A 25,411-nucleotide genomic window follows, 5' to 3' on the forward strand; every position below is an offset into this window, starting at 1 on the left:
CGCAGCCTGCCTCCATTCCCTCTGAGGCCGCTCCAAAATCAGAGCGGCCTCGGAGGGAACTTTCTTTCCGGTGCCCCCCCACCTTCCCTTTCCTTCCCCTAACTAACCCGCCCCCCCAGCCCTAACTAATTCCCCCCCCTACCTTTATTGCAAAAGTTACGCCTGCCCAAGGCAAGCGTAACTTGCGCGCACCGGGCTGGCTGCCAGTGCGCCATGTTCTGGTCTGGGGGCTGGTCCGGAGGCCGTGGCCACGCCCCCGGAATGCCCCTGGGCCGGAACCACAGCCGCGGCCCCGCCCCCGGAACGCCCCCGATGACGCACCAGCCGCGACACACCCCCCAAACATGCCCCCCCCCCAGGAAAGCCCTGGGACTTACGTGTGTCCCGGGGCTTTGTGCGTACCGGCAGCCTATGCAACATAGGTTCAGCATGTGCAGGGGGAGCTTGGGGCAGGTTTTCGGGGGGTACGCGCGTATCTTATGCGCGTACCCCTTTGAAAATCTGCCCCTAAGTATGATATGTTTGGCATTTATGCCATGCTTATTGTGATGAACCAGTGGGTTCACACAGGCAGAAGCAGCCTGAAGAGATAGAACAATTAGAAACTCCAGAAGGCAGAGGGAGATCTAAAGATCATTCCCAGAGAACATTGCTTCAAGGCAGAAAAAAGTAAACAAGAGTTGGCTAGAGAACTATAGGATCAGAAGGAACAGGAAGCACAGGGCTCCTAGGAAATGTTGTTTAGAGACATTTGGTAGACAGCCAGTTGGAATGAGGGTAGCAGCCACAGAAGGTGTGCTAGTAATTGAGATGCACAACTGAGGTTAATTACAGCTGTGCAGAAAATCAGGGTTTATCTGCATATGTAGGGGCAAAGTGTCTCTGGTTTACTTCCCTTATCCCTCTTACCTTGTTCAGAGGCCAGTCACTTTTAGCCTTTTATTTGTGCCCTTTATCTGCAGCACTTTTCCTAAATTCCAGAATATGTATTGGTTCTTTAATTCTTTAAGAGGGTGGAGCTATCTTTGGTAGCCCCGCCCCCTTATGGAGAACAAATAGTAAATCAGCATGTCTCTTGTGAAAAAGAGACAGAGAGAAAATGAAAGGAGGAGAGCTAGGTGGAGAGTCAGGGGAAGGCCCAGATTTAGAGATCAGTATTCAAAAGCCATTTAGACAAAGGGTGGAAGTAACTCTCACAAAAAAAACATAGGAGGACATATTGCTAAGGTGTTTGAAGGGTGACTGGACTGCCCTTAAGTAGAAGTAAGTGTGCGATGTCATCTAAAAGTGCCACAGGGGGGTTTCCTGCCGAGGGCCCTTTAAATTCGGGAGCATCAGTGGGGTCCGGCAGCACCACCATCAATGTAGATGGTGGTGCACTGCCACATCTGAAGAGAAGGCCCAGTCGCATTGGGGTGAGTAGTGCAGCTCACGGGGGTCTTCCCCAAGCCATGAAATGCAACAGTTTTCCAAATGGAGGAAGGTTGTAAGTGGAGTACCACAGGGATCGCTACTGAAACCTGTGCTGTTTAACATTTTCATAAATTATCTGGAAAAGGGAATGATGATCGAGGTGATCAAATCTGCATATAACAAAAAAGTATTCAAATTTGTTACAAAGCAATGGATTACAAGGAACTACAGAAGAACCCTGCAAGACTAAGAGACTGGGCAACTGAATGGCAGATGAAATTTGATGTGGAAAAGGGAAAAGTGATGCACGTAGGGAAAAATAATCCCAACTACAAGTACACAATGCTGGGTTCTATACTGGGAGTCACTACCCAGGACAACTTGTGGACAATATGTTTAAATCCTCAGTTCAGTGTTTTGTGGCAGTCAAGAAAGCAAATAGAATTTTAGGAATGATCCAAACAGGGATGGAGAATAAAACAGAAAATATCATATTGCTTCTGTACTGAGCAATGGTGTGACCCTATCTTGAGTATTGCATGCAGTTCTGGTCACCTCATCTGAAAAATCCATGGCAGATCTAGAAAAGTTGCAAAGGAGTGTGAAAAAAATTACAAAAGGAATGGAACATCTCTGCCTTGATGAGATGTTACACAGGTTAGAGCTCTTCAGCTTGGAGAAAAAAAAGCCTGAGAGGGGACAAGATAGAAGTTTATAAAGTCATGAGTGAGGTGGAACTGGTCAATAAAAGACAGTTGTTTACCCTTTCAAATAATATTAAAACAAGGGGACACTCCAAGAAACTAACAACCAGCAGATTCAAAACAATTCATAAAATGTACTTTTTCACTCGATGCAGTATCAAGCTGTGGAATCTGGTTTCAGAGGACATGATCAATGTGATTAGCATAGTGGGGTTTAAAAGAGGTTTGGACGTGTTCCTGGAGGAAAAGTCCATACGTTATTAGTCAGGTAGACCAGTGAGTGAGTAATAGGAATTAGATCTACTCTATGGGATCTGCCAGGTACTTGCAATCTGGACTGGCCACAGTTGAAGAAAGATGTTGGGTTCGATAGACCTTGGTCTGACCCAGCATGGCACATTGTATGTTCTAATGTGAACAGGGAAACACTGATATCTTTTACTGCAAGTGGTTGAATCTGAGCAATGAGTTTCAGAAAACTGTCCTGCAGCACTTAGGCACCTACTTGTGACATTATAATGTATTGTGATATAATATAATATATACCATGTTGTAACCCTGTACCTTCAAGTACTCAGGTAGGAAAGCAAGTAATAAAACCTTGTAATTAATTAATTGATTGATTGATTTATTAATAAAGTCTTAAAGGCAAGTGATAGCATTTTAAACTTGAAGCCAATGTAAATATTTCAAAAGTGACTTAATATTCCCTCTCAAATTAGTGTCAGCAAAAAAGGCAAGTTGCTGCGTTTGTATTAATTTAGCTTCTGGATAATATTTCCAAGGAGGCCCACTTATAATGCATTACAGAAGTCAATGTGGGCCATAATTATAGAATGGCTTACCAACACCATGTTTTCTTGGTCTAGAATTAGACAGTTGATATAGCTGCCTCAGTAACAAAAACGTATTCACTACCACCATGATTTGAAAGCTCCATAGTCAGATTAGTATCCAAGGTAACCTCTAAATTATGGACCTGAGATTCTATCAAGCACATCCATGGGTGATAAGATCTGGAAGTTTGGATTTATTTACCCATAACACGTCTATTTTTGTGGGATTCTATTTAAATCAATTAATGCCCATCCAACCCGTAATAGGTTTTCAGGATATCCACACTGAATATGTATGAGCTATATATCCATTCACTGCCTCCATTTCATACAAATATATCTCATGCATATTTAGTGTGGATATCCTGAAAACCAGACTAGCTGGAAGCACTCCAGGTTTGCCTATCCTTGCATTAGTTACAATGTTGGGGAGAGGGCAGGGCTTTGCCCAAACTACACCTGGGTCTGGCATCAGAAGCAAGGCTGTGCTGTTAAAAAAAAAAGTCTCCCAGGCACAGTTAAGCAATTAAATGCAGGAAGATCTGCAGACGATTCTCACTCATGCTCTACAGCGCCTACTTTCTTTCATAACACTGGGAACTGGGATCTTATAGTACATTAAGGCCTCTAACTGTCCACATGGCTAGGGATACCATGAGCCTAGTCTGAAATTATTCTGTTAACTAAACAATTACAAAAAGATGGCACTTGAAAGGACCACAAGAGGTCACCTATTCCATTCCATCTAAGAGGGATCACAAATGGGACCTTGAGAAAGCAGATTCAATGATAGATGAGATTTTTAGAATAATTTACAGTATGCCGTTTGCTTGAAGAATCATACCCCATTTAACTTTAATATCTTGCTCAAATCATAATTTGATATATGAGATTAAATGAGCAACTTGTTGAGGCATTGCTTTTCTTTCCACACCTGAATTAAGATGTCATAATATTAATGTTTTAATAATTATGATTTCTGAGCAGTATTTTGAAGGAAAGGAGCCATGTTAAATCCCTCTAATTACAGAGGTAGATGTTTCACACAATTTAGCACAATTTTAGATTAAGCATGCCTTTGTTATATATTGCTGGAAATGTGGTTGCACTTGAATAGAGGGAGAAAATGATATCCCATCAGTCAAAGATTTGGGGTGGATACACCGAAGGCAATTTTGGCCTTCAGAAAGCATAATAGGGACATTCAGCCATGGTTTGGGCTGTTTTGAAACGTTCATAAAGATATTCACAAGGGCATGAAAAAAAGATATCCAGAGCCCTCCTATACTCTCTCTCACTGGCTCCATTCCCGCAATTTCCTCCCTTAGATATGTAGGTTTTTTATTTTCCTCCTAGAAGCCTCTACCCTTAATCACAGTAATTTTATATAACAGCCCCTATAAATTTGCCTAACTTACTCCCATTTTCAAACTGAACTTACATGCAGGCGCATGCTTTGAAAATCGTCCCATGAAAACTACCAACACAGAGTTACTTCTGCTACTTTGTGCAGGGAACGTTCTTAGAGAAATTTACATGGATCCCTTTCAAAATCAAAAGGTGTGAGCGTAAATGCAAACTTCGCCCTCTGAAATGCCTCTCCCTGGTGTGTTTAAAATTGCATGCACAGAGGGCCGGATTTTCAAAGCTCTACGCGCATAGAGGGGGTTACGCACGCCAGGCCTATTTTAAAAAGGCCCGGCAACACGCATAAACCACCAGGACACGTGTAAGTCTCGGGGCTTTACTAAAGGGGTGGTCCGAGGCAGAGCTGGGGCGGGGCCAGAGGCCTCCGACATAGTGGCCATTGCTGCTGTGTCGGAGGATCGCGTGCCAACAGGCTGCCGGCGCATGCAACTTGCGCCTGCCCAGAGGCAGGCGCGAAAGGTAAGACAAAAGTCAGGTGGGGTTAGAGTAGGGCTGGGGGCGGGAAGGTTAGGGGAAGGCGAGAGAAGGTCAGGCTAGGGGGAAGGGAATGGGGGAAGGCAGCGCAGCTTGGTGCACGCAAGGCGCACAATTGTGCACCCACTTGCGCGCCGAACCCTGATTTTATAACTTGTACGTGCCTGCGCGCGCAAGTTATAAAATTGGGTGTATATGTGTGCACGCCGGGTAGTGCATGCACCCTTTTAAAATCTACCCTAGAGGATATATGCTCATAATATTGCCCGCATATCAGTCTGGCCATTTCTATGGGTAAAGCACTGTTTTACCACAGAAATCCCTTTGAAAATCGTGCTCAATATCTTTACTCTTGCTCAAGGTCACCATAACTGCTTTTCTTGAATTAAAGAAGTGTACAACAAAGTATAAAAACATATCATAATAAAATAAAGCATCAACATATATAATAATAAAAACAAAAGTACATTACTAGTCAAGAAACATAGCTTGAGCCCATCCCACTCTCATTAGGAAGGAAGGGCTGCTAATCCAACTGCTCAAATATTTCATATAACAATAGCAACAAATAAGCAATCCACTCACAACTGTACACTATCTACAAATACAACCACCATCTCTAAAGATTATCAAACCCCAATCATCCGATCTTCCTGGTCACTCATGAAGGAATTCCCGTAGGACAGAAAATATTATTTTATATTCCTCTCATGGAAATTCAAGAGATCCAGCCCTGCCATACAATCTCTTTGTACTCTATTTTATATTTTTGGAATGGAATCCAAAAAATGTCTTAGTACAAGGTTGGGAAAAGTTTTGTTTTGGTGCCATTTTTGATGCTTTTAATGAGACAGTGCTGTGATCACTGTAGCACTAGCCTGTTAAAATGCAGTACCGACAGTAAAAGTACCTCAACACAGACTTGCCACATATCCCCCTCCACACACAAAAACACACACATACACACCTCCAATCCCACATTTCTCACTAGTTCTCACTGTCTTTCTCACTAGTACTCACACAATATACCATGTCGAGACATACCCTACACACTGGCATTCATATACCTACACTCATACCCAGAATTCAGACATATATACACCCCTAAAAGTGAAAAAAAATCAGTCATCAAGGACTTCATTTTTTATTTAAAACAAGTATGGACAATATGTAGAGGCATAGCTTCAGAAATGCTTTCCGACATATATTTGTAGAAAGGGTATGTGTGTGAGGATATGGAGTAGGTATTGGGGGGTTGTGGTGGAGGTGTGTTTAGGGGAATTGGGTATGGTTTTTAGGGCTGTAAGTGGGGTGTGTGGGGGCTGTGTATGTGCATGGATACATTGGGGAGCGTAATTGTGTGCATGGTGAGTGTGGATGTAGGAGTGTCTAGTTTGTAGGCTTTTGTGGGAATGTAGGAGTCTGTGTGTATGGATGAGTATAGTAGGTGTGTGTGTGTATGTAGGAGTCTGTGGTTATGGGTTTGTGGGGGTGTTTGTAGGAATGTGTGGAATTTGGGTGGAGGGTGTATATGTGTGTAGAACATTGTGGGTGTAGGGATTAGGGGGACAGGTTGATGGAGATATATAGTGTATGTGTATGGGTGGTAGGTGATTGTGAGTGTATGATTTATGGGGAATTAGGATGAGGTGTGGGTGTATAAAAGTTGTATGACTGTGAGAGTGTGTGGTGGATGTGGGAATATATAGAGGCTTTGTGTGCATGAGTATTTGTGTGCATGAGTATTCTCCTCACCAGCCTAAACCTCGTACTCAATGCTTCGAAAACGGAATTCCTGCTCATATCACCGGAAAACAATAACTCACTTCCAAAACCACCCACACTCCTTCAAACAACCCACGTAAGAGATCTAGGAGCTATCTTAGACAATCGTCTCAACCTCAAAACATTCATTAACCAAACCACCAAAGATTGCTTCTACAAATTACATATTCTGAAAAGAATTAAACCACTTTTCCACGCTCAAGACTTTAGAACAATCTTGCAAGCAATAATCTTTTCTAAACTAGATTATTGCAACTCATTACTACTAGGCCTCCCAGCTTCTTATACCAAACTAGGGATGTGAATCGTGTCCTCGATCGTCTTAACGATCGATTTCGGCTGGGAGGGGGAGGGAATCGTATTGTTGCCGTTTGGGGGGGGTAAAATATCGTGAAAAATCGTGAAAAATCTAAAAATCTAAAAATCGCAAAACCGGCACATTAAAACCCCCTAAAACCCACCCCCGACCCTTTAAATTAAATCCCCCACCCTCCCGAACCCCCCCCAAATGAGTTAAATAACCTGCGGGTACAGCGGCGGTCCGGAACGGCAGCGGTCCGGAATGGGCTCCTGCTCCTGAATCTTGTTGTCTTCAGCCGGCGCCATTTTCCAAAATGGCGCCGAAAAATGGCGGCGGCCATAGACAAACACGATTGGACGGCAGGAGGTCCTTCCGGACCCCCGCTGGACTTTTGGCAAGTCTCGTGGGGGTCAGGAGGCCCCCCACAAGCTGGCCAAAAGTTCCTGGAGGTCCAGCGGGGGTCAGGGAGCGATTTCCCGCCGCGAATCGTTTTCGTACGGAAAATGGCGCCGGCAGGAGATCGACTGCAGGAGGTCGTTCAGCGAGGGTTCCGGCGCCTCGCTGAACGACCTCCTGCAGTCGATCTCCTGCCGGCGCCATTTTCCGTACGAAAACGATTCGCGGCGGGAAATCGCTCCCTGACCCCCACTGGACCTCCAGGAACTTTTGGCCAGCTTGTGGGGGGCCTCCTGACCCCCACGAGACTTGCCAAAAGTCCAGCGGGGGTCCGGAAGGACCTCCTGCCGTCCAATCGTGTTCGTCTATGGCCGCCGCCATTTTTCGGCGCCATTTTGGAAAATGGTGCCGGCTGAAGACAACAAGATTCAGGAGCAGGAGCCCGTTCCGGACCGCTGCCGTTCCGGACCGCCGCTGGACCCGCAGGTTATTTAACTCATTTGGGGGGGGTTCGGGAGGGTGGGGGGATTTAATTTAAAGGGTCGGGGGTGGGTTTTAGGGGGTTTTAGTGTGCCGGCTCACGATTCTAACGATTTATAATGATAAATCGTTAGAATCTCTATTGTATTGTGTTCCATAACGGTTTAAGACGATATTAAAATTATCGGACGATAATTTTAATCGTCCTAAAACAATTCACATCCCTATACCAAACCCCTTCAAATGGTTCAGAACTCTGCAGCCAGAGTGCTTACAAATTCCAGGAAAATTGACCACATCTCCCCCATCCTCAAAAACCTCCATTGGTTACCTATCCACTATAGAATCATGTACAAATCCATCAACATCATATACAAGACCATTAACCAACACACACAACTCGATCTACAAATACCACTTAAAAAATACACTTCCGCCAGACCCATCAGGGAATACTACAAAGAGTCACTCCAAATTCCAAATGCCAAAACCTTCCAACATAAATCCTTGAGTCTCAGAGCCTTCTCTTCAGCAGGTCCATCTCTTTGGAACTCTATCCCACCGGATTTGAGACAGGAACCATGCTCTCTAACATTTAGAAAAAGACTAAAAACTTGGCTTTTCAAAAAAGCATTTCCAAGCCTTGAATAAAACCTCCACTCTTCAACACAAACTCGCATGCAATAACTGGATCTAAATAAGAATCCAACTACCCTAAACTTACGCACATCATTACCTGCGGAGTTTTATCATATTATTATCATTCACTACTGTGTCATATTTATTCTCTTGGTTACTTATTTTACCGTTTCATATTTATGTACTGTCCCATTTATTCACATAGGCTTATTTATTCACTCCGCTATACTACTACACTAATTGGCTGAAATGTAAATATTGCATTGTTCAATCTCTCCCCTCTTCCAGCTCCAAGTTAATTTTCCCTGTTTTATTGTTTTATTGTAACTTCTCACCCTTCAATTGATTCTCTGTATTTAAAGTTCACAGTTCTATTGGGAATATTGTTATCACGTTACCTTATGCTTTTCACACATTGTTAATTGTAAACCGGGTTGATGTGATGCCAGTCATGAAACTCGGTATAACAAAAACAATAAATAAATAAATAAATAAATAAATAAATAAATATTTGTGATGGCTATGTGGTTACAGGAGTGTGCGGGTTGTGAATTTGTGTAGGTGTAAGGAAATAGGAAAGCATGTGGGGGAGTGTGTATGTGATGAGGGGTGTGTGGCGTAAAAGGTATGTGGTTTGTGTGTATTGGAAATGTGGGTGGCAGTGGAAATATATGAGGAGTTTGGGGTGTGTGGATGTGTAAGAGTATATAAAGACAAATCTGTGGTGGATTTGTGGATGTAGGAGTATGTGAGTTGTGGATTTGTGTGAGATGTGTATGGTGTGTGGAAAGTGGTATAATTTTGTGTAGTAGATATAAAGGAGTGAGTGAGGTTGTGGCAGGTAAGTGGGAATATAGGGATGTGGAGTGGATGGGTGTATATGTGGGTGTGGCTGTTTAAGAGTATGTGTGAGGTGTAGAAATGTGAGCTGTGAATTTGTGAGGGGGTAGTGTATGTGTGGGTTTAGAATTATGTGGAGAAGTGTGTGGGAGATGGCTATGTGGATGCAGGAGTATGTGTGATGTGGATTTGTGTGCAAGAGCATGGGTATAGTGAAGTAGAAGTGTGCAAGAGTATAGTGGGGTAGAAGTGTGTAGGTTTGTGAGTGTGTGGTTGGTATGTAGGAATGCGGGAGGTGTGAGTAGGGGCAGATGGGTGGACGTATGTAGGGGTGGGGTATGGGTATTGGGAGGGGTGTCAGGTGACTGGGGCAGTAATATAGTAACAAAGTAACAGAGGTTTGTATTCAAAATGATTTGTCTGGCTAAATCCCAAACTAAAACTTAACCAGGCATTCTGGGGTGGAGCATAGTAGTCAGACTAAGGGCCTGATGTAATAAGGTACATAAAGTTTTATCCACAGTTGGGCACTCGTTTTGTGCACAGACTGTACTCCCAATGCAGCAAGGAGTTGGGCACACAGAAATGTGCACATAAAATAGTGCATGCTGCTTAGTGCCCTGGCAATGAAATTCTATGCAAATGGAGCCATTAGCTAGTACCTCAAAACAGAGAGATGCACTGGCTTAACTCATGTTTTCTTAGTGCTGGAAAGTTTACTCCTGGTGCCAGATCAGCTTGGCTGCAAGCTTTTTTTTTTTTTTTTTTCAATCAGGGGTGCCAAACAGGGTTTGTGATGTCAAAAACAAAATCCAATTTTGTAGAAAAAGTTGTTTTTCAGTCAACACACAGCAACACAATTCAGGCTTCTTTCTCCCTCAATGTGCACTGCGCCCTGCTCCTGGTCCCACACACTTCTCCACATACTTGAATACAGAGACCTTGTTATTGACTAGTTTAATTACCATCAGATGTGGATTTGACCTTGGAGCTAGTTTCATAATGGTATTTCTGAACATTATTGTAGCATGCGATACACTTAACTAGTCTCTCTCAGATTGGGATTTCTGGTTCAAGTCCTATATCAGATCAAACATAACACATGTCCATTGTAACATCCTCCGTTGAAGTGCATAGCATAGCCACTGGTGTTGCTCAAGACTATGCTCTCTCAGTAGCCTTATTCAACATCTATATGTCTCTGTTGTATAAATTACTGGCAAGTGTGGGTGTCAACTATAGGCTATATGTGATAACATTCAATTTTTCTTGTTGGTGTTGTCTTCTTGGCCTGCTAATCAAACATTGTTAACCATCTTTTTATCTTTGGTCAGATCCTGGATAACACAATTAATGAGCGTCCATTTTCCTAACCTGCAAGAAAACCGCAAGTGCATGTAGGCTAAATATCCACATAACTTTACTGCTGCTTCTGATGAGGATCAAGTCTGTAGATCTCGAGTTTTTGGGCTTATAGAAAAGAATGAGGGGTCTGGGTCAACTGAGCAGTGTGCAGGATGAAGAACCAGAGCGGTCTGAAAGCCCTCAGTTTAACTGGACAAACTGGTGGACTAATTGGAAAACTAGGAATATGTCTTGTGCGAGTATGTTTTAAAATTTGCTGACATACAGGCTTAAATTCCACAAAATCCTATGGAAGACACAAACGCACTAGCTGTGCTCGAGTATCTTCTTAAAATTAGGAGCAGTTGGTGCACATAGAAGACGCCCCCACATGGATGTGCAGATGCCTGGAATAACCAGGTGCCCGCTGCATCCATGTGGGTACCGCCACAGCCACGCAGGGCTTATCAGACATGCGCGGAAGGGGGATCCCTTCTCCCCCCTCCATCCAGCAGTGGCAGGCTGTAATGGCGCCATGAGTAGGGGCTCCTCTTGTTTGTGCTGGGGCGCTGCTCATGGCGACATCCCCCTGGTTGATCTGGCATCGGGCGCGGTGACATCTTCAGAACGTGCCCTGACGCCAGATCACTCAGTTGGTCAGAGAAGCGACACGATGACATCGGCCAGGGGAGAAGGGCCGGTGGGAGACTTAAAATCCTCTGGCTCCCCTTTGTTCAGCCTCTTCCTTCGTTAAAGCAGGGTGAGCTTGTCTCACACTGCGAAAATAACGGGCAGCAAGAGAGCGAGGCCCTAGTGAGGAAGAAAAACAAAGGGGAAGAATTAGAAAGGATGGGGGGGGGGAGGGGGCTAGGTAGGGAGCCAATAGGGTATAGGAATTTTAAAGGCTGACCAGGGATTGGACGAGGAAAGTGAGTCAGTGGGAGCAGCCATTACTGAGCCTCAGTTGGCAGGGAAACGGCCGAGGCAGCAGGCAAGAAGCTTTCCCTCCCTCCCGCCCAGAGGGGGTCGTTGTGGTATTGTTAAAGTGTATGGTTATATGTATTTGTCGCAGTGGTGGCGGTAAACCCGAGCCCAAATGTTTTTGATTTATTGTATTGTTAAAAGGTATGCAAAAGGGGGGGGGGGAGAATCTTGTGCAGCGCGGGGGGGCTGCTGCACGAGATGGCCAATGAGCAAGAGGGGGGCCAATGCTCAGAGGCGATATCACTTACCCACGCTCGGACGAGGTGGGGTAAGAGGTCTGGAGGATACAGGTGGAGCTCTACCACTTGGATGAGGTGGGGGGCAGGTTAAGAAGGATGTTACAAAGGGGGGGGGGTCATGTTTTTGCTTTGTTATAAAGTTATGGGGCTCAGGTCTGGTGTAAATAAACTGCGGCCTTTATTTGACCAAATAAAGATGTTTGTCGTTTTTCAGTGAAGCAAGGAAAAGGGGAAATGTGTTTGGGGGGGGGGGGGGGGTGTAAAAGGAAAGTGATTCTTGCCTTCCCAGTTATTGACTCCGGTGCAGTGCGATTTCCCATCCAACCCACCCCGTTATTAGCCAGTACGAATTGCTAGTTAGCAAATTATGATTGTTCATTGTTATTCTGTCACAGCAGCGGTGACTGAGTCCTGGAAAGACTATTGTAATTCTGGGGGCTGTAAATGATGCAGGGTGGTGCTGGTAAGGAAGAGAGAGGTCTTGGGGACCACCACTCGGTAATTGGCCATTGATGCCGAATGTCAAAGCTGGGGATTGGACCTTGACGAATTGACGGCCTGGCATGTTTGCAAGGGGCTTCGGCAGTAACGGCGCTCCACCACTGTTCGGGGCGCTCGTGAGAGCGTGACCACCCCCTCCTGTTTCCGCTTGGGTGGAAAGAAATAGAGATATCGGCACCTGCCCTGTGGTTCAGATTAGGCAGTGGCAGCAGAACTCGGTGCCTAAACTAGACTCCCCTGTTCGGGTACTCTAATAAACGGCTGTGGCCATTGCATCCCAGTTATGACTTACATTTTCGTTGTGTCTGTGTAATGTTGAGCGTCCGGCCCGGATGGGCGAGATAGAACCATGGGTGTCCAGGCTGCCCGGTTAATGTATTAAACATACTTTTTAATGGCCAGTGTAAAAGGATCACAAACTCCTAAGGATGCTTCATAGGTGAAGGAAATCTATCTAAATAGCATACAAGAGAGGGTGGCAAGTGTTTGGTATACTGAATGCATTCTATCAATGCAAATACATAAACACTCATTATAGGAATAGATTAAAAACTGACTGAACGTTAATCTACAAAGTATTATAGCATTATCAGTTTCAGAATTTCTTAAGGGATACATTATTAGGAGAAGATTGATCTTCTAACCAGCACCAAAATCTACAAATATATTAGCATGGGCTAAAATGGCAAATAAAGCGTGCAAGTCCATTTGAAAAATTGACTGCACATTATTAAGCTCTCACAAACTTCAGCACGAGATCTATGCAAAACTAGATAATGCACTGCATAATGTAATGTAAAACAGTCCATTACCCACATTCAAATGACAAAATAACATGCATTAAAATATGCAAATATCAGCACAGATCCATTATCACAAGAAATGTTTACATCTCAGGGAGGTATACAGTAGTTAAGATTTTTTTGCAATAATGTCTGGTTAACACTCGAAATTTAATGTGTGTTATTCCCCACCTAAATTACTTGCAAGTGATTAACAGGAGGTATTATCACGCATTAATTAACACCTGATAATGGCCCATGTTAACATAGCATAGTACATAAGCCTCTGGGCAAATTATAGTGCCACAGCTGCATGCTGTAATTTTGGAGTGAAATTTCAAAAACAGATACTTGCATAATACATCATTTTACTGTGTTTATAGACCTTTCCAAAATTACCCCAGGGGTTGAACATTTACAATATGCATGAAAGCGATTTCATATATACTTGAAAAATACATTCCTAGGGATGGAAATAAGGTGGGGAAAACCATTTACATGCATACCTTCTAAAAATGTACCTAAATGTATGTGTGAACATTTATACCCGCTCCCATGCAGGCAGAACTGTGCGCATATTGTATATGCCACACAAGGTTTCACGTATACCGCAAATTTGCAAAGTGAGCTTGTGCATGTAAGTTTGCTTTGAAAATTATCACTGAAGCCCACGTCTACTTTTGTACATGCGGACTCCAGCCCTAAGCACTATGTTATAAACTTGGGTCCCCTGTTAACAAATGCTATGAAATCACTTAAATGTTTTTCTTATAATATTTCAGATGCAACAACATATGCACACTTTCTGTTTAATGCATTTGACACCGATCATAATGGATCTGTGAGTTTTGAGGTAAGTAATACAAGTAGTAGGAGCAAGACAAGTGTACTAGGAGAGTCTAAAGAATATCCATCTGCCTGTTTCTTAATGCCGTTGTTTCTTCCTTTGCTTCCATTGTGGACCTCCTTTTTCATACTAATCGACATTTTGCATGAGATTACACGTTGCTTGATGTAAAAAGTGTGCCATTTGTATTGCTGCTTTCTCTGTGGCCACTTTTCAGTTGCTCCTGCTGCATTCATACATTGCCTGCCTCTAGTGTGATGCCTAGAAGGAATTTTAATCAATGCCATTATAATAGCTCCCTCATTTACTTAGGTGCAGAATGGTCAAGAAAGAAGAACAGTCAAAAACTGCAAGCACTAATATCTCTTAAGAACTAAAATGAAAATAAGAAAGATTAGTCAATTACATTTTTTGCTATTTTATTATAGTTTATAAATGCAAGATAGACTATATAAACTCTTCAGCGTTAATTATGTAGCATTGCATATAAGTTAGTAGGCAAATACATGAAATGCATCCTGGTAAAACTATGCACCCATTATTATGCCTGCTATTTGGTGCACTATTTGCAGAGAGAATTTATGCACATACTTTTTAAAATCAAAGTGTATGTGCATGTGTCCTAACCTCCATCCAGACTCCAATTCCTATAACGCAGGTTACAAATGCAAGGCCGGTGCTAGATTTTTTGCTGCCCTGTGCGAACAATTATTGTGTTGCTCCCCCCCCCCCCCAACCCTTCCCGTTCATTCATTCTCTGTCCCAGTCCCACCAAAAAAAAGCCCAGCTCCCTTCAGAGATTCAAACTTTAAAAATGGACACCCCACCCGTACCAATGGCTGGTGCAGGGGTACCCCAGGTCAACCTTATAGCTTTACACAATGCGCTCCACCCCTTCCTCATTCCACACACACAGTTAAGAATTATGCATTTATATTTTACAAAATGTACATGAAAAATATCAAAGAATAGTATTCTGAGGTAAAAAATATCACTTACATTATATTTCATGCACTTCTTTGATGCCAACCAGAAAGCCCTGCAAAAAGGACACTTGGAACCCATACAGTATTAGGCCTATTGTGATGTGTATTGGGTTTGGGCTTGACCCTCTGAAAGCCTGAATTCACTATTACACTTCCTATTAGGAAAATGCCTCACCTCAGTCACACATGCAGAACATAAACAGACCCTCATCAAATACAGAAGAGCAACCATAAAGTAGAAATACAAAGTGCAGACAAAAACTGAACTGGAAACTGCAAGAAGCCACATACTATGCAGTGCAACAATGAAAAAAACAGAACCATCACCATTCCTCAAACATCAAACAATAAAATCAAGAAATAAAATAAATACATAATCAGAATACTAAAAACATACTAATAATATTTCAAAAAAAGCTGATGAATAAAATATCAAATAAGTAAAAACTCATATACAAGTATTTTAAATGTCCCAAACACCAATAAAATGCTTCAAAACAGCAGACACAGCAAATAACACCTAAAAAATAAACTAGAAAGGATTTTAAAAAATCATGCTCTTCATACCTGGAATCTTTTGATTTCCAGTCACCCTGGGATTGTCATGGAGTAGTGGCAGTGGGATGCATGTTTCTCCTCTCTTTTTTATACACACATGCTCATACACACATAGGTTTTCTCTCAGACAAACCTGTAGGCATCTCCAGATCATCTTTGGTTGGGATTTACCAGCAGCCCCAGGCCCTCATTTTCATTTCAGCTGCTGGCAGGTTGGAATCTACCTTCACCCCCTATTTTCTCTTTCTCTCACACAGAGGGCCTCATTTTCCAATATTGCATGCAATACCAAAAAGGGGTGTTACCTTATGCTAATAAGCATGTGTATCGCGATAACAGCTATGCAACACGCTCTTAGTGCAAATTGCTCCTCCCTAGACAGGTATTTGTATCCCTATGGCAGGCCCACCTAGTAACTTGAGGTGGGGATTAGGTATTAGTGTAGGGGGTTGGGGCCAGTTTCACATTCAACATGAGACGTACGAACAGAACAGTGGTCTCTTGTGAAGATTTGATGACCTTCGGAGTGAGGAAACTCACTCCAAGATGAGATTTGGACAATGTTCTCTCCACCTAGCTTGTTGTTGCCCAGGTAGAGTGTCCATCAAGCTAGGTGGGCCTGCCATAGGGATACAAATACCTGTCTAGGGAGGAGGCACTATAGCAAGGCTCTCTCGCTCTCCCCTCCCCCCCCCCCTAGCCTGCAGCATTAACACTGCGGCTGTTTCGCGGCACACGATAACTCTTTCCTACTTTACATATGCTCTGCCCCAACTCCACCCCTGAATACAAAATTTAAAATTTGCATTCGCAAATCGCATTAATGGCTGTTAGCGCAATTTGCGGAATTATCTCCTGCGGTAACTCCTTGGAAAATGACCCCCAGACACACACACAAACCCCAGTCACACTCCCATTTACATACTCACACCTCAGGCAAGCTCCCATTCAAATCCATTACATATTATAAAAAAATTGAAACCATTTCTATATCCTAACAATTTTAGGACAGTACTACAGACATTGATATTCTCCAAACTGGACTATTGTAATGGGTCTTCCGAATAATTCTTTGAGACCGCTTCAACTGTTACAGAATGCTGAGGCTAAAGTCCTAACCAATGTTACAAAATGTGATCATATTACACCCACCTTGATAGAATTGCATTGGTTGTCGATAAAATTTAGAATTGAATAGAATGTTCTCTGTCTAATACATAAAGCACTAAATAGTAAATAATGAAAAAATAGACTGGCTAAATGTAGCCCTTCAGATTCATACTCTGCAGCATAATCTATGATCAGCAAACAAAGGTTTTTTTTAAGTATTCCTTCAGTCAGGTCAGCACATTTGAGTAAAGTCAGGATCCTTGGCGGGACCAAAACTTTGGAATTCCATTCCGACTGAGTTAAGACTACAGTCAAATTACCAAACTTTTAAAAAAACAATAAAAACCTGGTTATTTAGAAGAGTATTTGGAGAGGAATCATCATAAAGTATTTTAAACAATGTTATATTTTTTTTATTAGAGCACTCATGCTAGCAGAAAGCAAGGTTTTATATTAATTGCTATCTTATATGAACTTTTATGGAAGATATTTCTTGTTTTAATTTAAATTCAATGTTTTATTTGATGTTATTTCTATTGATGCTGTCAACAGTTATGATTGTTATGCAGAATATCGTTATACAAAATAATATAAATAAATAAATCAGCCCAATTCCCAGGCAGGCTCCTATTCTCACACACACAACACCCACAGCTGCTCATCCCAGAAAGGCTTCCATGCATGCATGTGCACACACACACACAGCCCAGGCAGGTTCCCATTCACACACACCCATCCTAGGCAGCCTCCCATTCACACAGCCATTCATTCCAGGCAGCCTCCCATTCACACACACACACACACACACACACACACACACACACACAGACACATACACACACATATAAAGACCAGGCAGTCAGGGTCCATTGTTCATTCTTCCTCACTGCTGCTGCCAGCCTGCACCTTCTTCTTTGTGGAGAGCAGCCCTTCTGCAGCTCCTCTTCCTGTGCTGTCACTGCAGTAATTCAACACTCATGGTGCTAGCACTTCCTGTATTCTCATCTCACAAGAATATAGGAAGTTCTAGCACTGCGAGTGTTCAATACTGCGTGGCCAGCTCAGGAGGAGGAGCTGCCAGACGGGCTTCCTCTGCTGTGGCCTCCTGCTTCTGCCGCCAATGGGATCAAGTCCACTGGCAGCAACATGGACCTCCTTCCTCCACGGCCGGTGGGATCGGGTCCACTGGCAGCAGCACAGGCCTCCTTTAATTCTGCTGCTGATAAGATTGAGTCCACTGGCAACATGATGGTCCTCCTTCTTCTGCTGCCTGTGGGATTGGGTCCACCGGTGGCAACACGGGCCTCTTCTTCTTCCACCGTTAGTGGGATCGGGTCCACCAGCAGCAGCATGGGCTTCTCCCTGCTCCCAATGCCACCCCACTGGGTGTGCCGCCCTGTGCAATTGCACGGTTTGCACACCTGGTGGTGCCAGGCCTGCACATATGTGCAAAAAAGTATCTGCAATGCAGTGCGTGTGCCTCCCCATTTTAAAAACTTTGAATAGATAACTCTCTCTCCTTATAACTGGATAGGTATTAATCTACACAACTATGATATTAGATTTCTATAATGATGATATTTTCATCTGTGTCTGTGACACTGAAGCTATATTCAAAACTGCATAATATTTGGAATACACAGAGGAGCTGTACTAAAGGCAGTAACTGCAGTAAATTGCATCCAGAGTACAATTTCAACTTTCTTATACTTATAATCAGCAGGCAATATTGTACTGATTTTCACAAACACTGGAGTAACTTGTCAGAAGTGGACCTACCTGCAAAGTTACCCTCATAATTTCAGACACATATAAAACAACCAATTTTCAAACACAAAATACCCACATAAATTGAGTCTGAATATCAGATTGTTGTATGGCTAAATATACACATGTAACTTTACCTGTTGGAAAAACAAGGCATAAAGTTGGACACGCAAAATAGCATGTCATTTATATGCATAAAATATGAAAATTTAAATTATTGGGCATCCAAATGGCAGATGAAATTTAATGGGGACAAGTGCAAGGTGTTGCACACAGGGAAAAATAACCCATGCTATAGTTACATGATGTTAGGTTTCATATTAGGAATTACCACACAGGATCATAGTGGATAATACTTTAAAATCATCGGCTAAGTGTGCTGCAGCAGTCAAAAAAGCAAACAGAATGTTGGGAATTATTATGAAGGGAATGGTTAATAAAACGGAAAATGTCATAATGCCTCTATATCGCTCCATGGTGAGACCGCACCTTGAATACTGTGTACAATTCTGGTTGCCGCATCTCAAAAAAGATATAGTTGCAATGGAGAAGGTACAGAGAAGGGCAACCAAAATGATAAAGGGGATGGAACAGATCCCCTATGAGGAAAGGCTGAAGAGGTTAGGGCTGTTCAGCTTGGAGAAGAGACGGCTGAGGGGGGATATGATAGAGGTCTTTAAGATCATGAGAGGTCTTGAACGAGAAGATGTGAATCGGTTATTTACACTTTCGAATAATAGAAGTACTAGGGGGCATTCCATGAAGTTAGCAAGTAGCACATTTAAGACTAATCGGAGAAAATTATTTTTCACCCAACGCACAATAAAGCTCTGGAATTTGTTGCCAGAGGATGTGGTTAGTGCAGTTAGTGTAGCTGGGTTCAAAAAAGGTTTGGATAAGTTCTTGGAGGAGGAGTCCATTAACAGCTATTAATTAAGTTTAGTTAGAGAATAGCCACTGCTAATAATTGCATCAGTAGCATGGGATCTTCTTAGTGTTTGGGTAATTGCCAGGTTCTTGTGGCCTGGTTTGGCCTCTGTTGGAAACAGGATGCTGGGCTTGATGGACCCTTGGTCTGACCCAACATGGTAATTTCTTATGTTCTTATGTTCTCACAAATCCATAGCATGCCTTCGAACTGCTTCTATTGTATGTGGCCACATTTCTGTACAATGTGGCCACATACAATTGAGGCAATGTGCATGCAAATCTTCCTCATGCATATTCATTAGGGATATCCTTAAAACCTGACCTATTTGCTGCCCTCGAGGGCTGGGATTGAATATCACTGTTCTAGCCTAATATATAATAACATATGCTGGAGTAGATTTTATAAATGTACACGCGGGCGTACTTTTGTTCGTGCACCAGGCGCGAACAAAAGTACGCTTGATTTTATAAGATACGCGCATAGCCGCGTGTATCTTATAAAATCCGGGGTCGGCGCGCCCAAGGGGGTGCACATTTGTGCAACCTGCGCGCGCCGAGCCCAGCGCGTGCTGCCTGTTCCTTCCGCCTCCTCTCACCATCCCCTCCCTTCCCCTACCTAACCCCCCCCCCCCCGGCCCTATCTAAACCCCCCCCCTACCTTTGTTGGCAGATTTACGCCTGCGGAAAGCAGGCGTAAATCTGCGTGCGCCAGCAGACTGCTGGCGCGCCATCACCCAATCCGGGGGCTGGTCCGGAGGCCTCGACCACGCCCCCGGGCCGGTGCCACGCCCCGGGCCCGGCCCTGAAACGCCGCGTCACTCGCGGCCCGCCCCCAAAACGCCGCGTCACTCGCAGCACGCCCCCCGACATGCCCCCAACACGCCCCTCCATGCGCATCCCGGCGCTTGCGCACGCCGCCGAGCGTATGCAAAATAGGCTCGGCGTGCGCAGGGGGGGTTTGGGGTAGATTTTCGGGGGGTACGCGTGTACCCCTTTGAAAATCTACCCCTTAATGTTTTGCACTAAAAAGGTATTTTGTTCTTAAGAATATAAGAACATAAGAAACTGCCATGCTGGGTCAGACCAAGGGTCCATCAAGCCCAGCATCCTGTTTCCAACAGAGGCCAAACCAGGCCACAAGATCCTGGCAATTACCCAAACACTAAGAAGATCCCAATCTACTGATGCCAGAAATAGCAGAGGCTTCCTGACTGCTGAAGACACTGGGGCCAATGCAATAAAATCTTGTAGAAAATGGGAACCCATTTTTCTAACACGCACCCATCAGCTGTAAAAAGGATACACTAGGGATAAATTGTGTGTCGCTAGCATGTCCCTGTCATCGGGTGCCCAGGAGATGTGGCTTTGTGGGCTAGGAAAAAGGACACTCAATTTATGAGCATCTGTTTTTCTAACTGGCATCAGTCACGGGTTAGGAAATTGGACGCTGTTAAATTGAACGTCCATTGTCCTAATCCGACTGCCTTAAAGACTTATTTTTTTATGATGTTTTCTGTGGTTCCTTCTACTTAGTATCACGATGATATTACATTGGAGGAGCAACAGAAAAGCAGTATTTTTGGCTCTTTTTTTGAGTCTTGGGGCACCTCAAGACTTAACACCAGTTCCTGGGCTGGCATTAATTTTTGCGGGTTAAAACCTGTGCGTCGGGTGCACAGTGATTTTTTGCATCTGGGGTACTAGCTAATAGCCTCATATACATGGCATTTACATATGATGAGCACTATTAGCATTGCACTGGTTTGGACGCATGTTATGGACATGCTAATTCTATTATTGCATTGGGAGTTATTCTAGCACCTCCAAAACATGCGTCCAGCTGCACGTCAACCTGTGCTTTAGGCTGAGCACACTATATTGCATCAGCCTCACTGTCTTTAGCTTTCTACCTCTTTACGTACCAAGGATATATATCAAAATCCTTTAATACGCATCCGGTCATCTGAGTAGTTTGGGGCCGACAGTCTGTGACATAGTGAGGGCAAAGGCTAGCGGCTGCCAGTACTCAAAATGGTGCCGGCGCTAGCCTTTGCCCGCACTATGTCACAGTGGCCGACCGTCGGCCCCCTGAGACATAGTGAGGGCAAAGGTAGCGCCGGCGCCATTTTGAATACTGGCAAAACGGCCCGATTGCAGGAGGTCGTTCCCGGACCCCCGCTGGACTTTTGGCAAGTCTTGTGGGGGTCAGGAAGCCCCCCCAAGCTGGCCAAAAGTCCCTGGGGGTCCAGCGGGGGTCCGGGAGTGATCTCCTGCACTCGTGCCGTCGGGTGCCAGGAATCAAAATGGCGCCGATAGCCTTGCCCTTACTATGTCACAGGGGCTACCGGTGCCATTGGTCAGCCCCTGTCACATGGTAGGAGCACAAGATGGCACCGATGGCCATGTGACAGGGGCTGACCAATGGCACCGGTAGCCCCTGTGACATAGTAGGTCAAAGGCTATCCGGCACCATTTTGAAGTGGTATCGAGGGTGTGAGACTGCAGGGGATGGGTGCCGGACCCCCCGCTGGACCACCAGGGAGTTTTGGTAAGTCTTGGGGTGGTCAGGAGGGTGGGGGGGTTGTTTAAATTGGCGGCCGAATAATTCGGCGAAAATTCATTGTATTCGTGGGGAATCGTGATACGTTTCGCTTCCCCAAGAATACAACGAATATTGGCACATCCCTTGCGGATTGCCAATACGTAGGGACCGAATGCACACCCCTACATGTTAACTTAAGAGGACTTAAATACGATATTGAGTAGGATCCGAAAGTGGTGATCTGAACATACTAGTGGGCAGTCAGTCATAGAGGGATTGGTACCATTGAGTGGAAGCACTCTGGGGAGGGTCCAAGGTATGGTCTGGGAAGACTGGAACGTAATGTTGGAATGACCTTGCCAATCTCAGCACAATGGAGTGTTATATTTCTGGGAAAGCTTGGCTGAAGAGCCAAGTTTTAAGTTTGTTTTGAATACCAATGGGCAAGGTTCTTGGCGGAGGTCCGGGGGAAGCGCATTCCATTACGGCGGACCAGCTGTGGATAAGGCGCGCTTCCTTAAGGAAGTTTTTGCTGGGGGGGGGGCATACAGTGTGCCTTTATATGCTCTTCTGATGGGTCTGTCCGATGTATGAGGACGCAGTTGGATGCTTAGATTGAGGGGGGTGAGGTTGTGAATGGCTTTGTGAATCATCATGAGAACTTTGAAGATAATCCTGTATTTAATGGATAACCAGTGGAGGTTTCTGAAGGATGGGAGTGATGTGTTCTCTTTTGTTGGCGTTGGTAAGAATCCTGGCGGCGGCGTTCTGAACCATCTGCAGGGGTTTGGTGGTGTTACCAGGGAGACCGAGGAGAAGGGAATTGCAATAATCGATTTTAGACAGGATGATGGATTGAAGCACCATTCAAAAGTCTCGGAAGTGAAGGAGTGGTTTCAGTTTTCTTAGTACTTGCAGTTTGAAAAAGCATTCTTTTGTAGTATTGTGAAAGAATGTTTTTAGGTTTAGCTGATTATCAGGAAGAATGCCTAGTTCTTTCACATAAGGTGAGTGCTTAACATTTGGCAAATTGGGAAGAACTTGAAGAGTTGAGGAGAACGTTGTTGTTATCCTAAGATATAATGAGAATTTCGGTCTTGTCGGTGTTGAGGACTAGGTTGAGGCTGTTGAGAAGTAGGTTAATTGATTGAAGGCAGCTGTTCCAGTAGGACCAGGTTTTGTGTAGAGAATCTGTGATTGGGATGAGTAGTTGAAAGTCGTCCGCGTAGAGGTAATGAGTTAGCTTTAGATTAGTAAGTAATTGGCAGAGCGGGAGAAGGTAGATGTTAAAAAGAGTAGGTGAAAGGGATGATCCTTGGGGGACTCCCAGGTTAGAACTGACCGGGTGCAATTCTTTGTTGTTAATCCTAACCTTGAAGAACCTGTTACCAAGGAAGGATTTAAACCAGCTGAGCGCCATTCCCTTGATGCCTTTGTCTGCGAGATGATCTAATAGAATTGCATGGTTCACCGTGTCGAAAGCCGCAGATAGCTCTAGGAGAGCTAGCAGATAGGGTTGTCTTTTTTCCAGGTTTGAGAGGATGGTGTCCGAAAGCCGAAGTCCGAAAGCCGAAGACAGAAGCCAGTAGTCGAAAGCCGAAGTCAGGAACAGCAACTAGCAACTCTAAACCAGAGTGAATTTCGTTGCAAGGCAAGGCATAGGCCTAGCTGAAGGGTTTAAATACCCCTGCAGCGTCTGACGTCATCTGTGGGCTGTTCTCAATCTTTCCGCGCTGGCCACTTTAAATCTTGAGCCCCTGCATGCGCAAGCTCCTAGAGGGCAGGGCCAGGTGCATCGGATCGACGGCGACTCCCTCGAGGAGGGAGCGCCATGGCAGAGGCCGGGATGGGCCTTGCTGGCCGGTGCGGCATCTCAGCAGCCCGGGCCGGCCCCGAGGTAGGTGAAGGGACCAGGGCACGGCCCGGGACCGTAACAATATTCTAGGATCTCAGTAAATGCAGAAATATTATGTTCCAAGTTTAAGGAGGGCTGAAAACGTTTTATATATCTCAGATAAAGTATGGAACAGGGGGTCTGAGTGGTTCCTAAACTCAATCCCTGGGTAAAGATGCCAAGACTGTATGGAAGACTAAATGGGGCAATTAAAGAGTGCAAGTGGGTGGGACTGGGGAGAAACTGAGCAGGGAGGAGATGTGGAGCTAACAGTGGGATAGGATGTGCGATAGGGTAGTATGAATCAAGGGAAGAGAGGAAAAGCAAAGTTATATGGGGAAAGAAAGGAAGCAGAGGAAGGGGACATGTGGATGAATAAGAACACGAGGACACTTGGGAAGGGAGGAAATGGAAACACTATGGAGGTAATTTTCAAAAGGATTTATGGGCACAAAACTGGGTTTTACATGCATAAATGGACATTACATGTTTAATGGAATTTACATGTGTAAGTGGGCTAAAGAAAATTACTTTTTATGTGCATAACTTCTTTGAAAATTCACTCCATAGGGCTGAATTTTCAAAAGGTTTTACATGCATAAATGGATTTTACATGTGTAAGAACATAGGAATTTCCATACTGAGACAGACTAAGAGTCCATCATGCCCAGTATCGCATTTCCAACAGTGGCCAATCCAGGTCACAAGTACCTGGCAAGTATCCAAACAGTAAATAAATCCCATGATGCTATCGCACAGTGATAAGTAGTGGCTATTCTCTAACTCTGCTTGGTTAATAATAGTTTATTGATTTCTCCTCCAGGATCTTGTCCAAATCTTTTTTAAACCCAGCTGCACTAACTGCCTTTACTACATCCTCTGGCAATGAATTCCAGAGCTTAATTATGCAGTGAGTGAAAAAGAATTTTCTTTGATTTTTTGGAATGTTCATGGAATGTTTTTGGAATGTTCATGGAGTGTCCCCTAATTTATAATTATTGAAACAATAAATAACTGATTTACATTTACCAGTTCTATTCCACTCATGTTTTTTATAAACCTCTATCATATCTCTAAGCTATCCTCTTTAGCCTTTTCTCAGAGGGAAGCCATTCCAACTCCTTTATTATTTTGATTGCCCTTCTCTGTACCTTTTCAAATGCTACTATATATTTTTTCAGGTGCAGCAACCAGAACTGTACACAGTACTCCAGGTGTGGCCTCACTATGGAGCAATACAGAGCCATTCTGATATTCTCCATTCTATTCTCCATTCCTTTCCTATATTTATATTATTTCCTAACATCTGTTTGCTTTTTTGATCGCTGCCACACACTGAGATCCTTTTCCTGGGTGTTAACTCCTAATATGGAACTTAACCTCATTTAACTACAGTGTACATTTCTTTTCCCTATATACTTCACTTTGCACTTGCCACATTAAATTTCATCTGCCATTTGAATGCCCAATCTTCCAGTCTCACAAGGTCCTCCTGCAATTTTTCACAATCCACTTATGATTTAACTCAAAATTATTTTTTTTATCATTAACAAATTTGATCACCTTGCTCCCCTTCCAGATCATTTATAAATATATTAAAAACAATATAACATCATAAGGACACCAATTCA

General features: G+C 43.9%; 1 protein-coding gene across 1 annotated transcript in view; it reads left to right on the plus strand.

Annotated features, from left to right (window-relative positions):
- Positions 1–25,411, plus strand: part of KCNIP4 (potassium voltage-gated channel interacting protein 4) — a 203,014-nt gene that overhangs the window by 136,016 nt on the left and 41,587 nt on the right. Inside the window, exon 3 of the mRNA XM_029590312.1 lies at positions 13,929–13,999. Within this exon, the coding sequence (XP_029446172.1) occupies positions 13,929–13,999 (71 nt within the window). The remainder of the gene's footprint in view (positions 1–13,928; positions 14,000–25,411) is intronic.

The sequence above is a fragment of the Rhinatrema bivittatum genome, chromosome 1 (genome assembly GCF_901001135.1).
Source record: "Rhinatrema bivittatum chromosome 1, aRhiBiv1.1, whole genome shotgun sequence".
Taxonomy (NCBI): Eukaryota; Metazoa; Chordata; class Amphibia; order Gymnophiona; family Rhinatrematidae; genus Rhinatrema; species Rhinatrema bivittatum.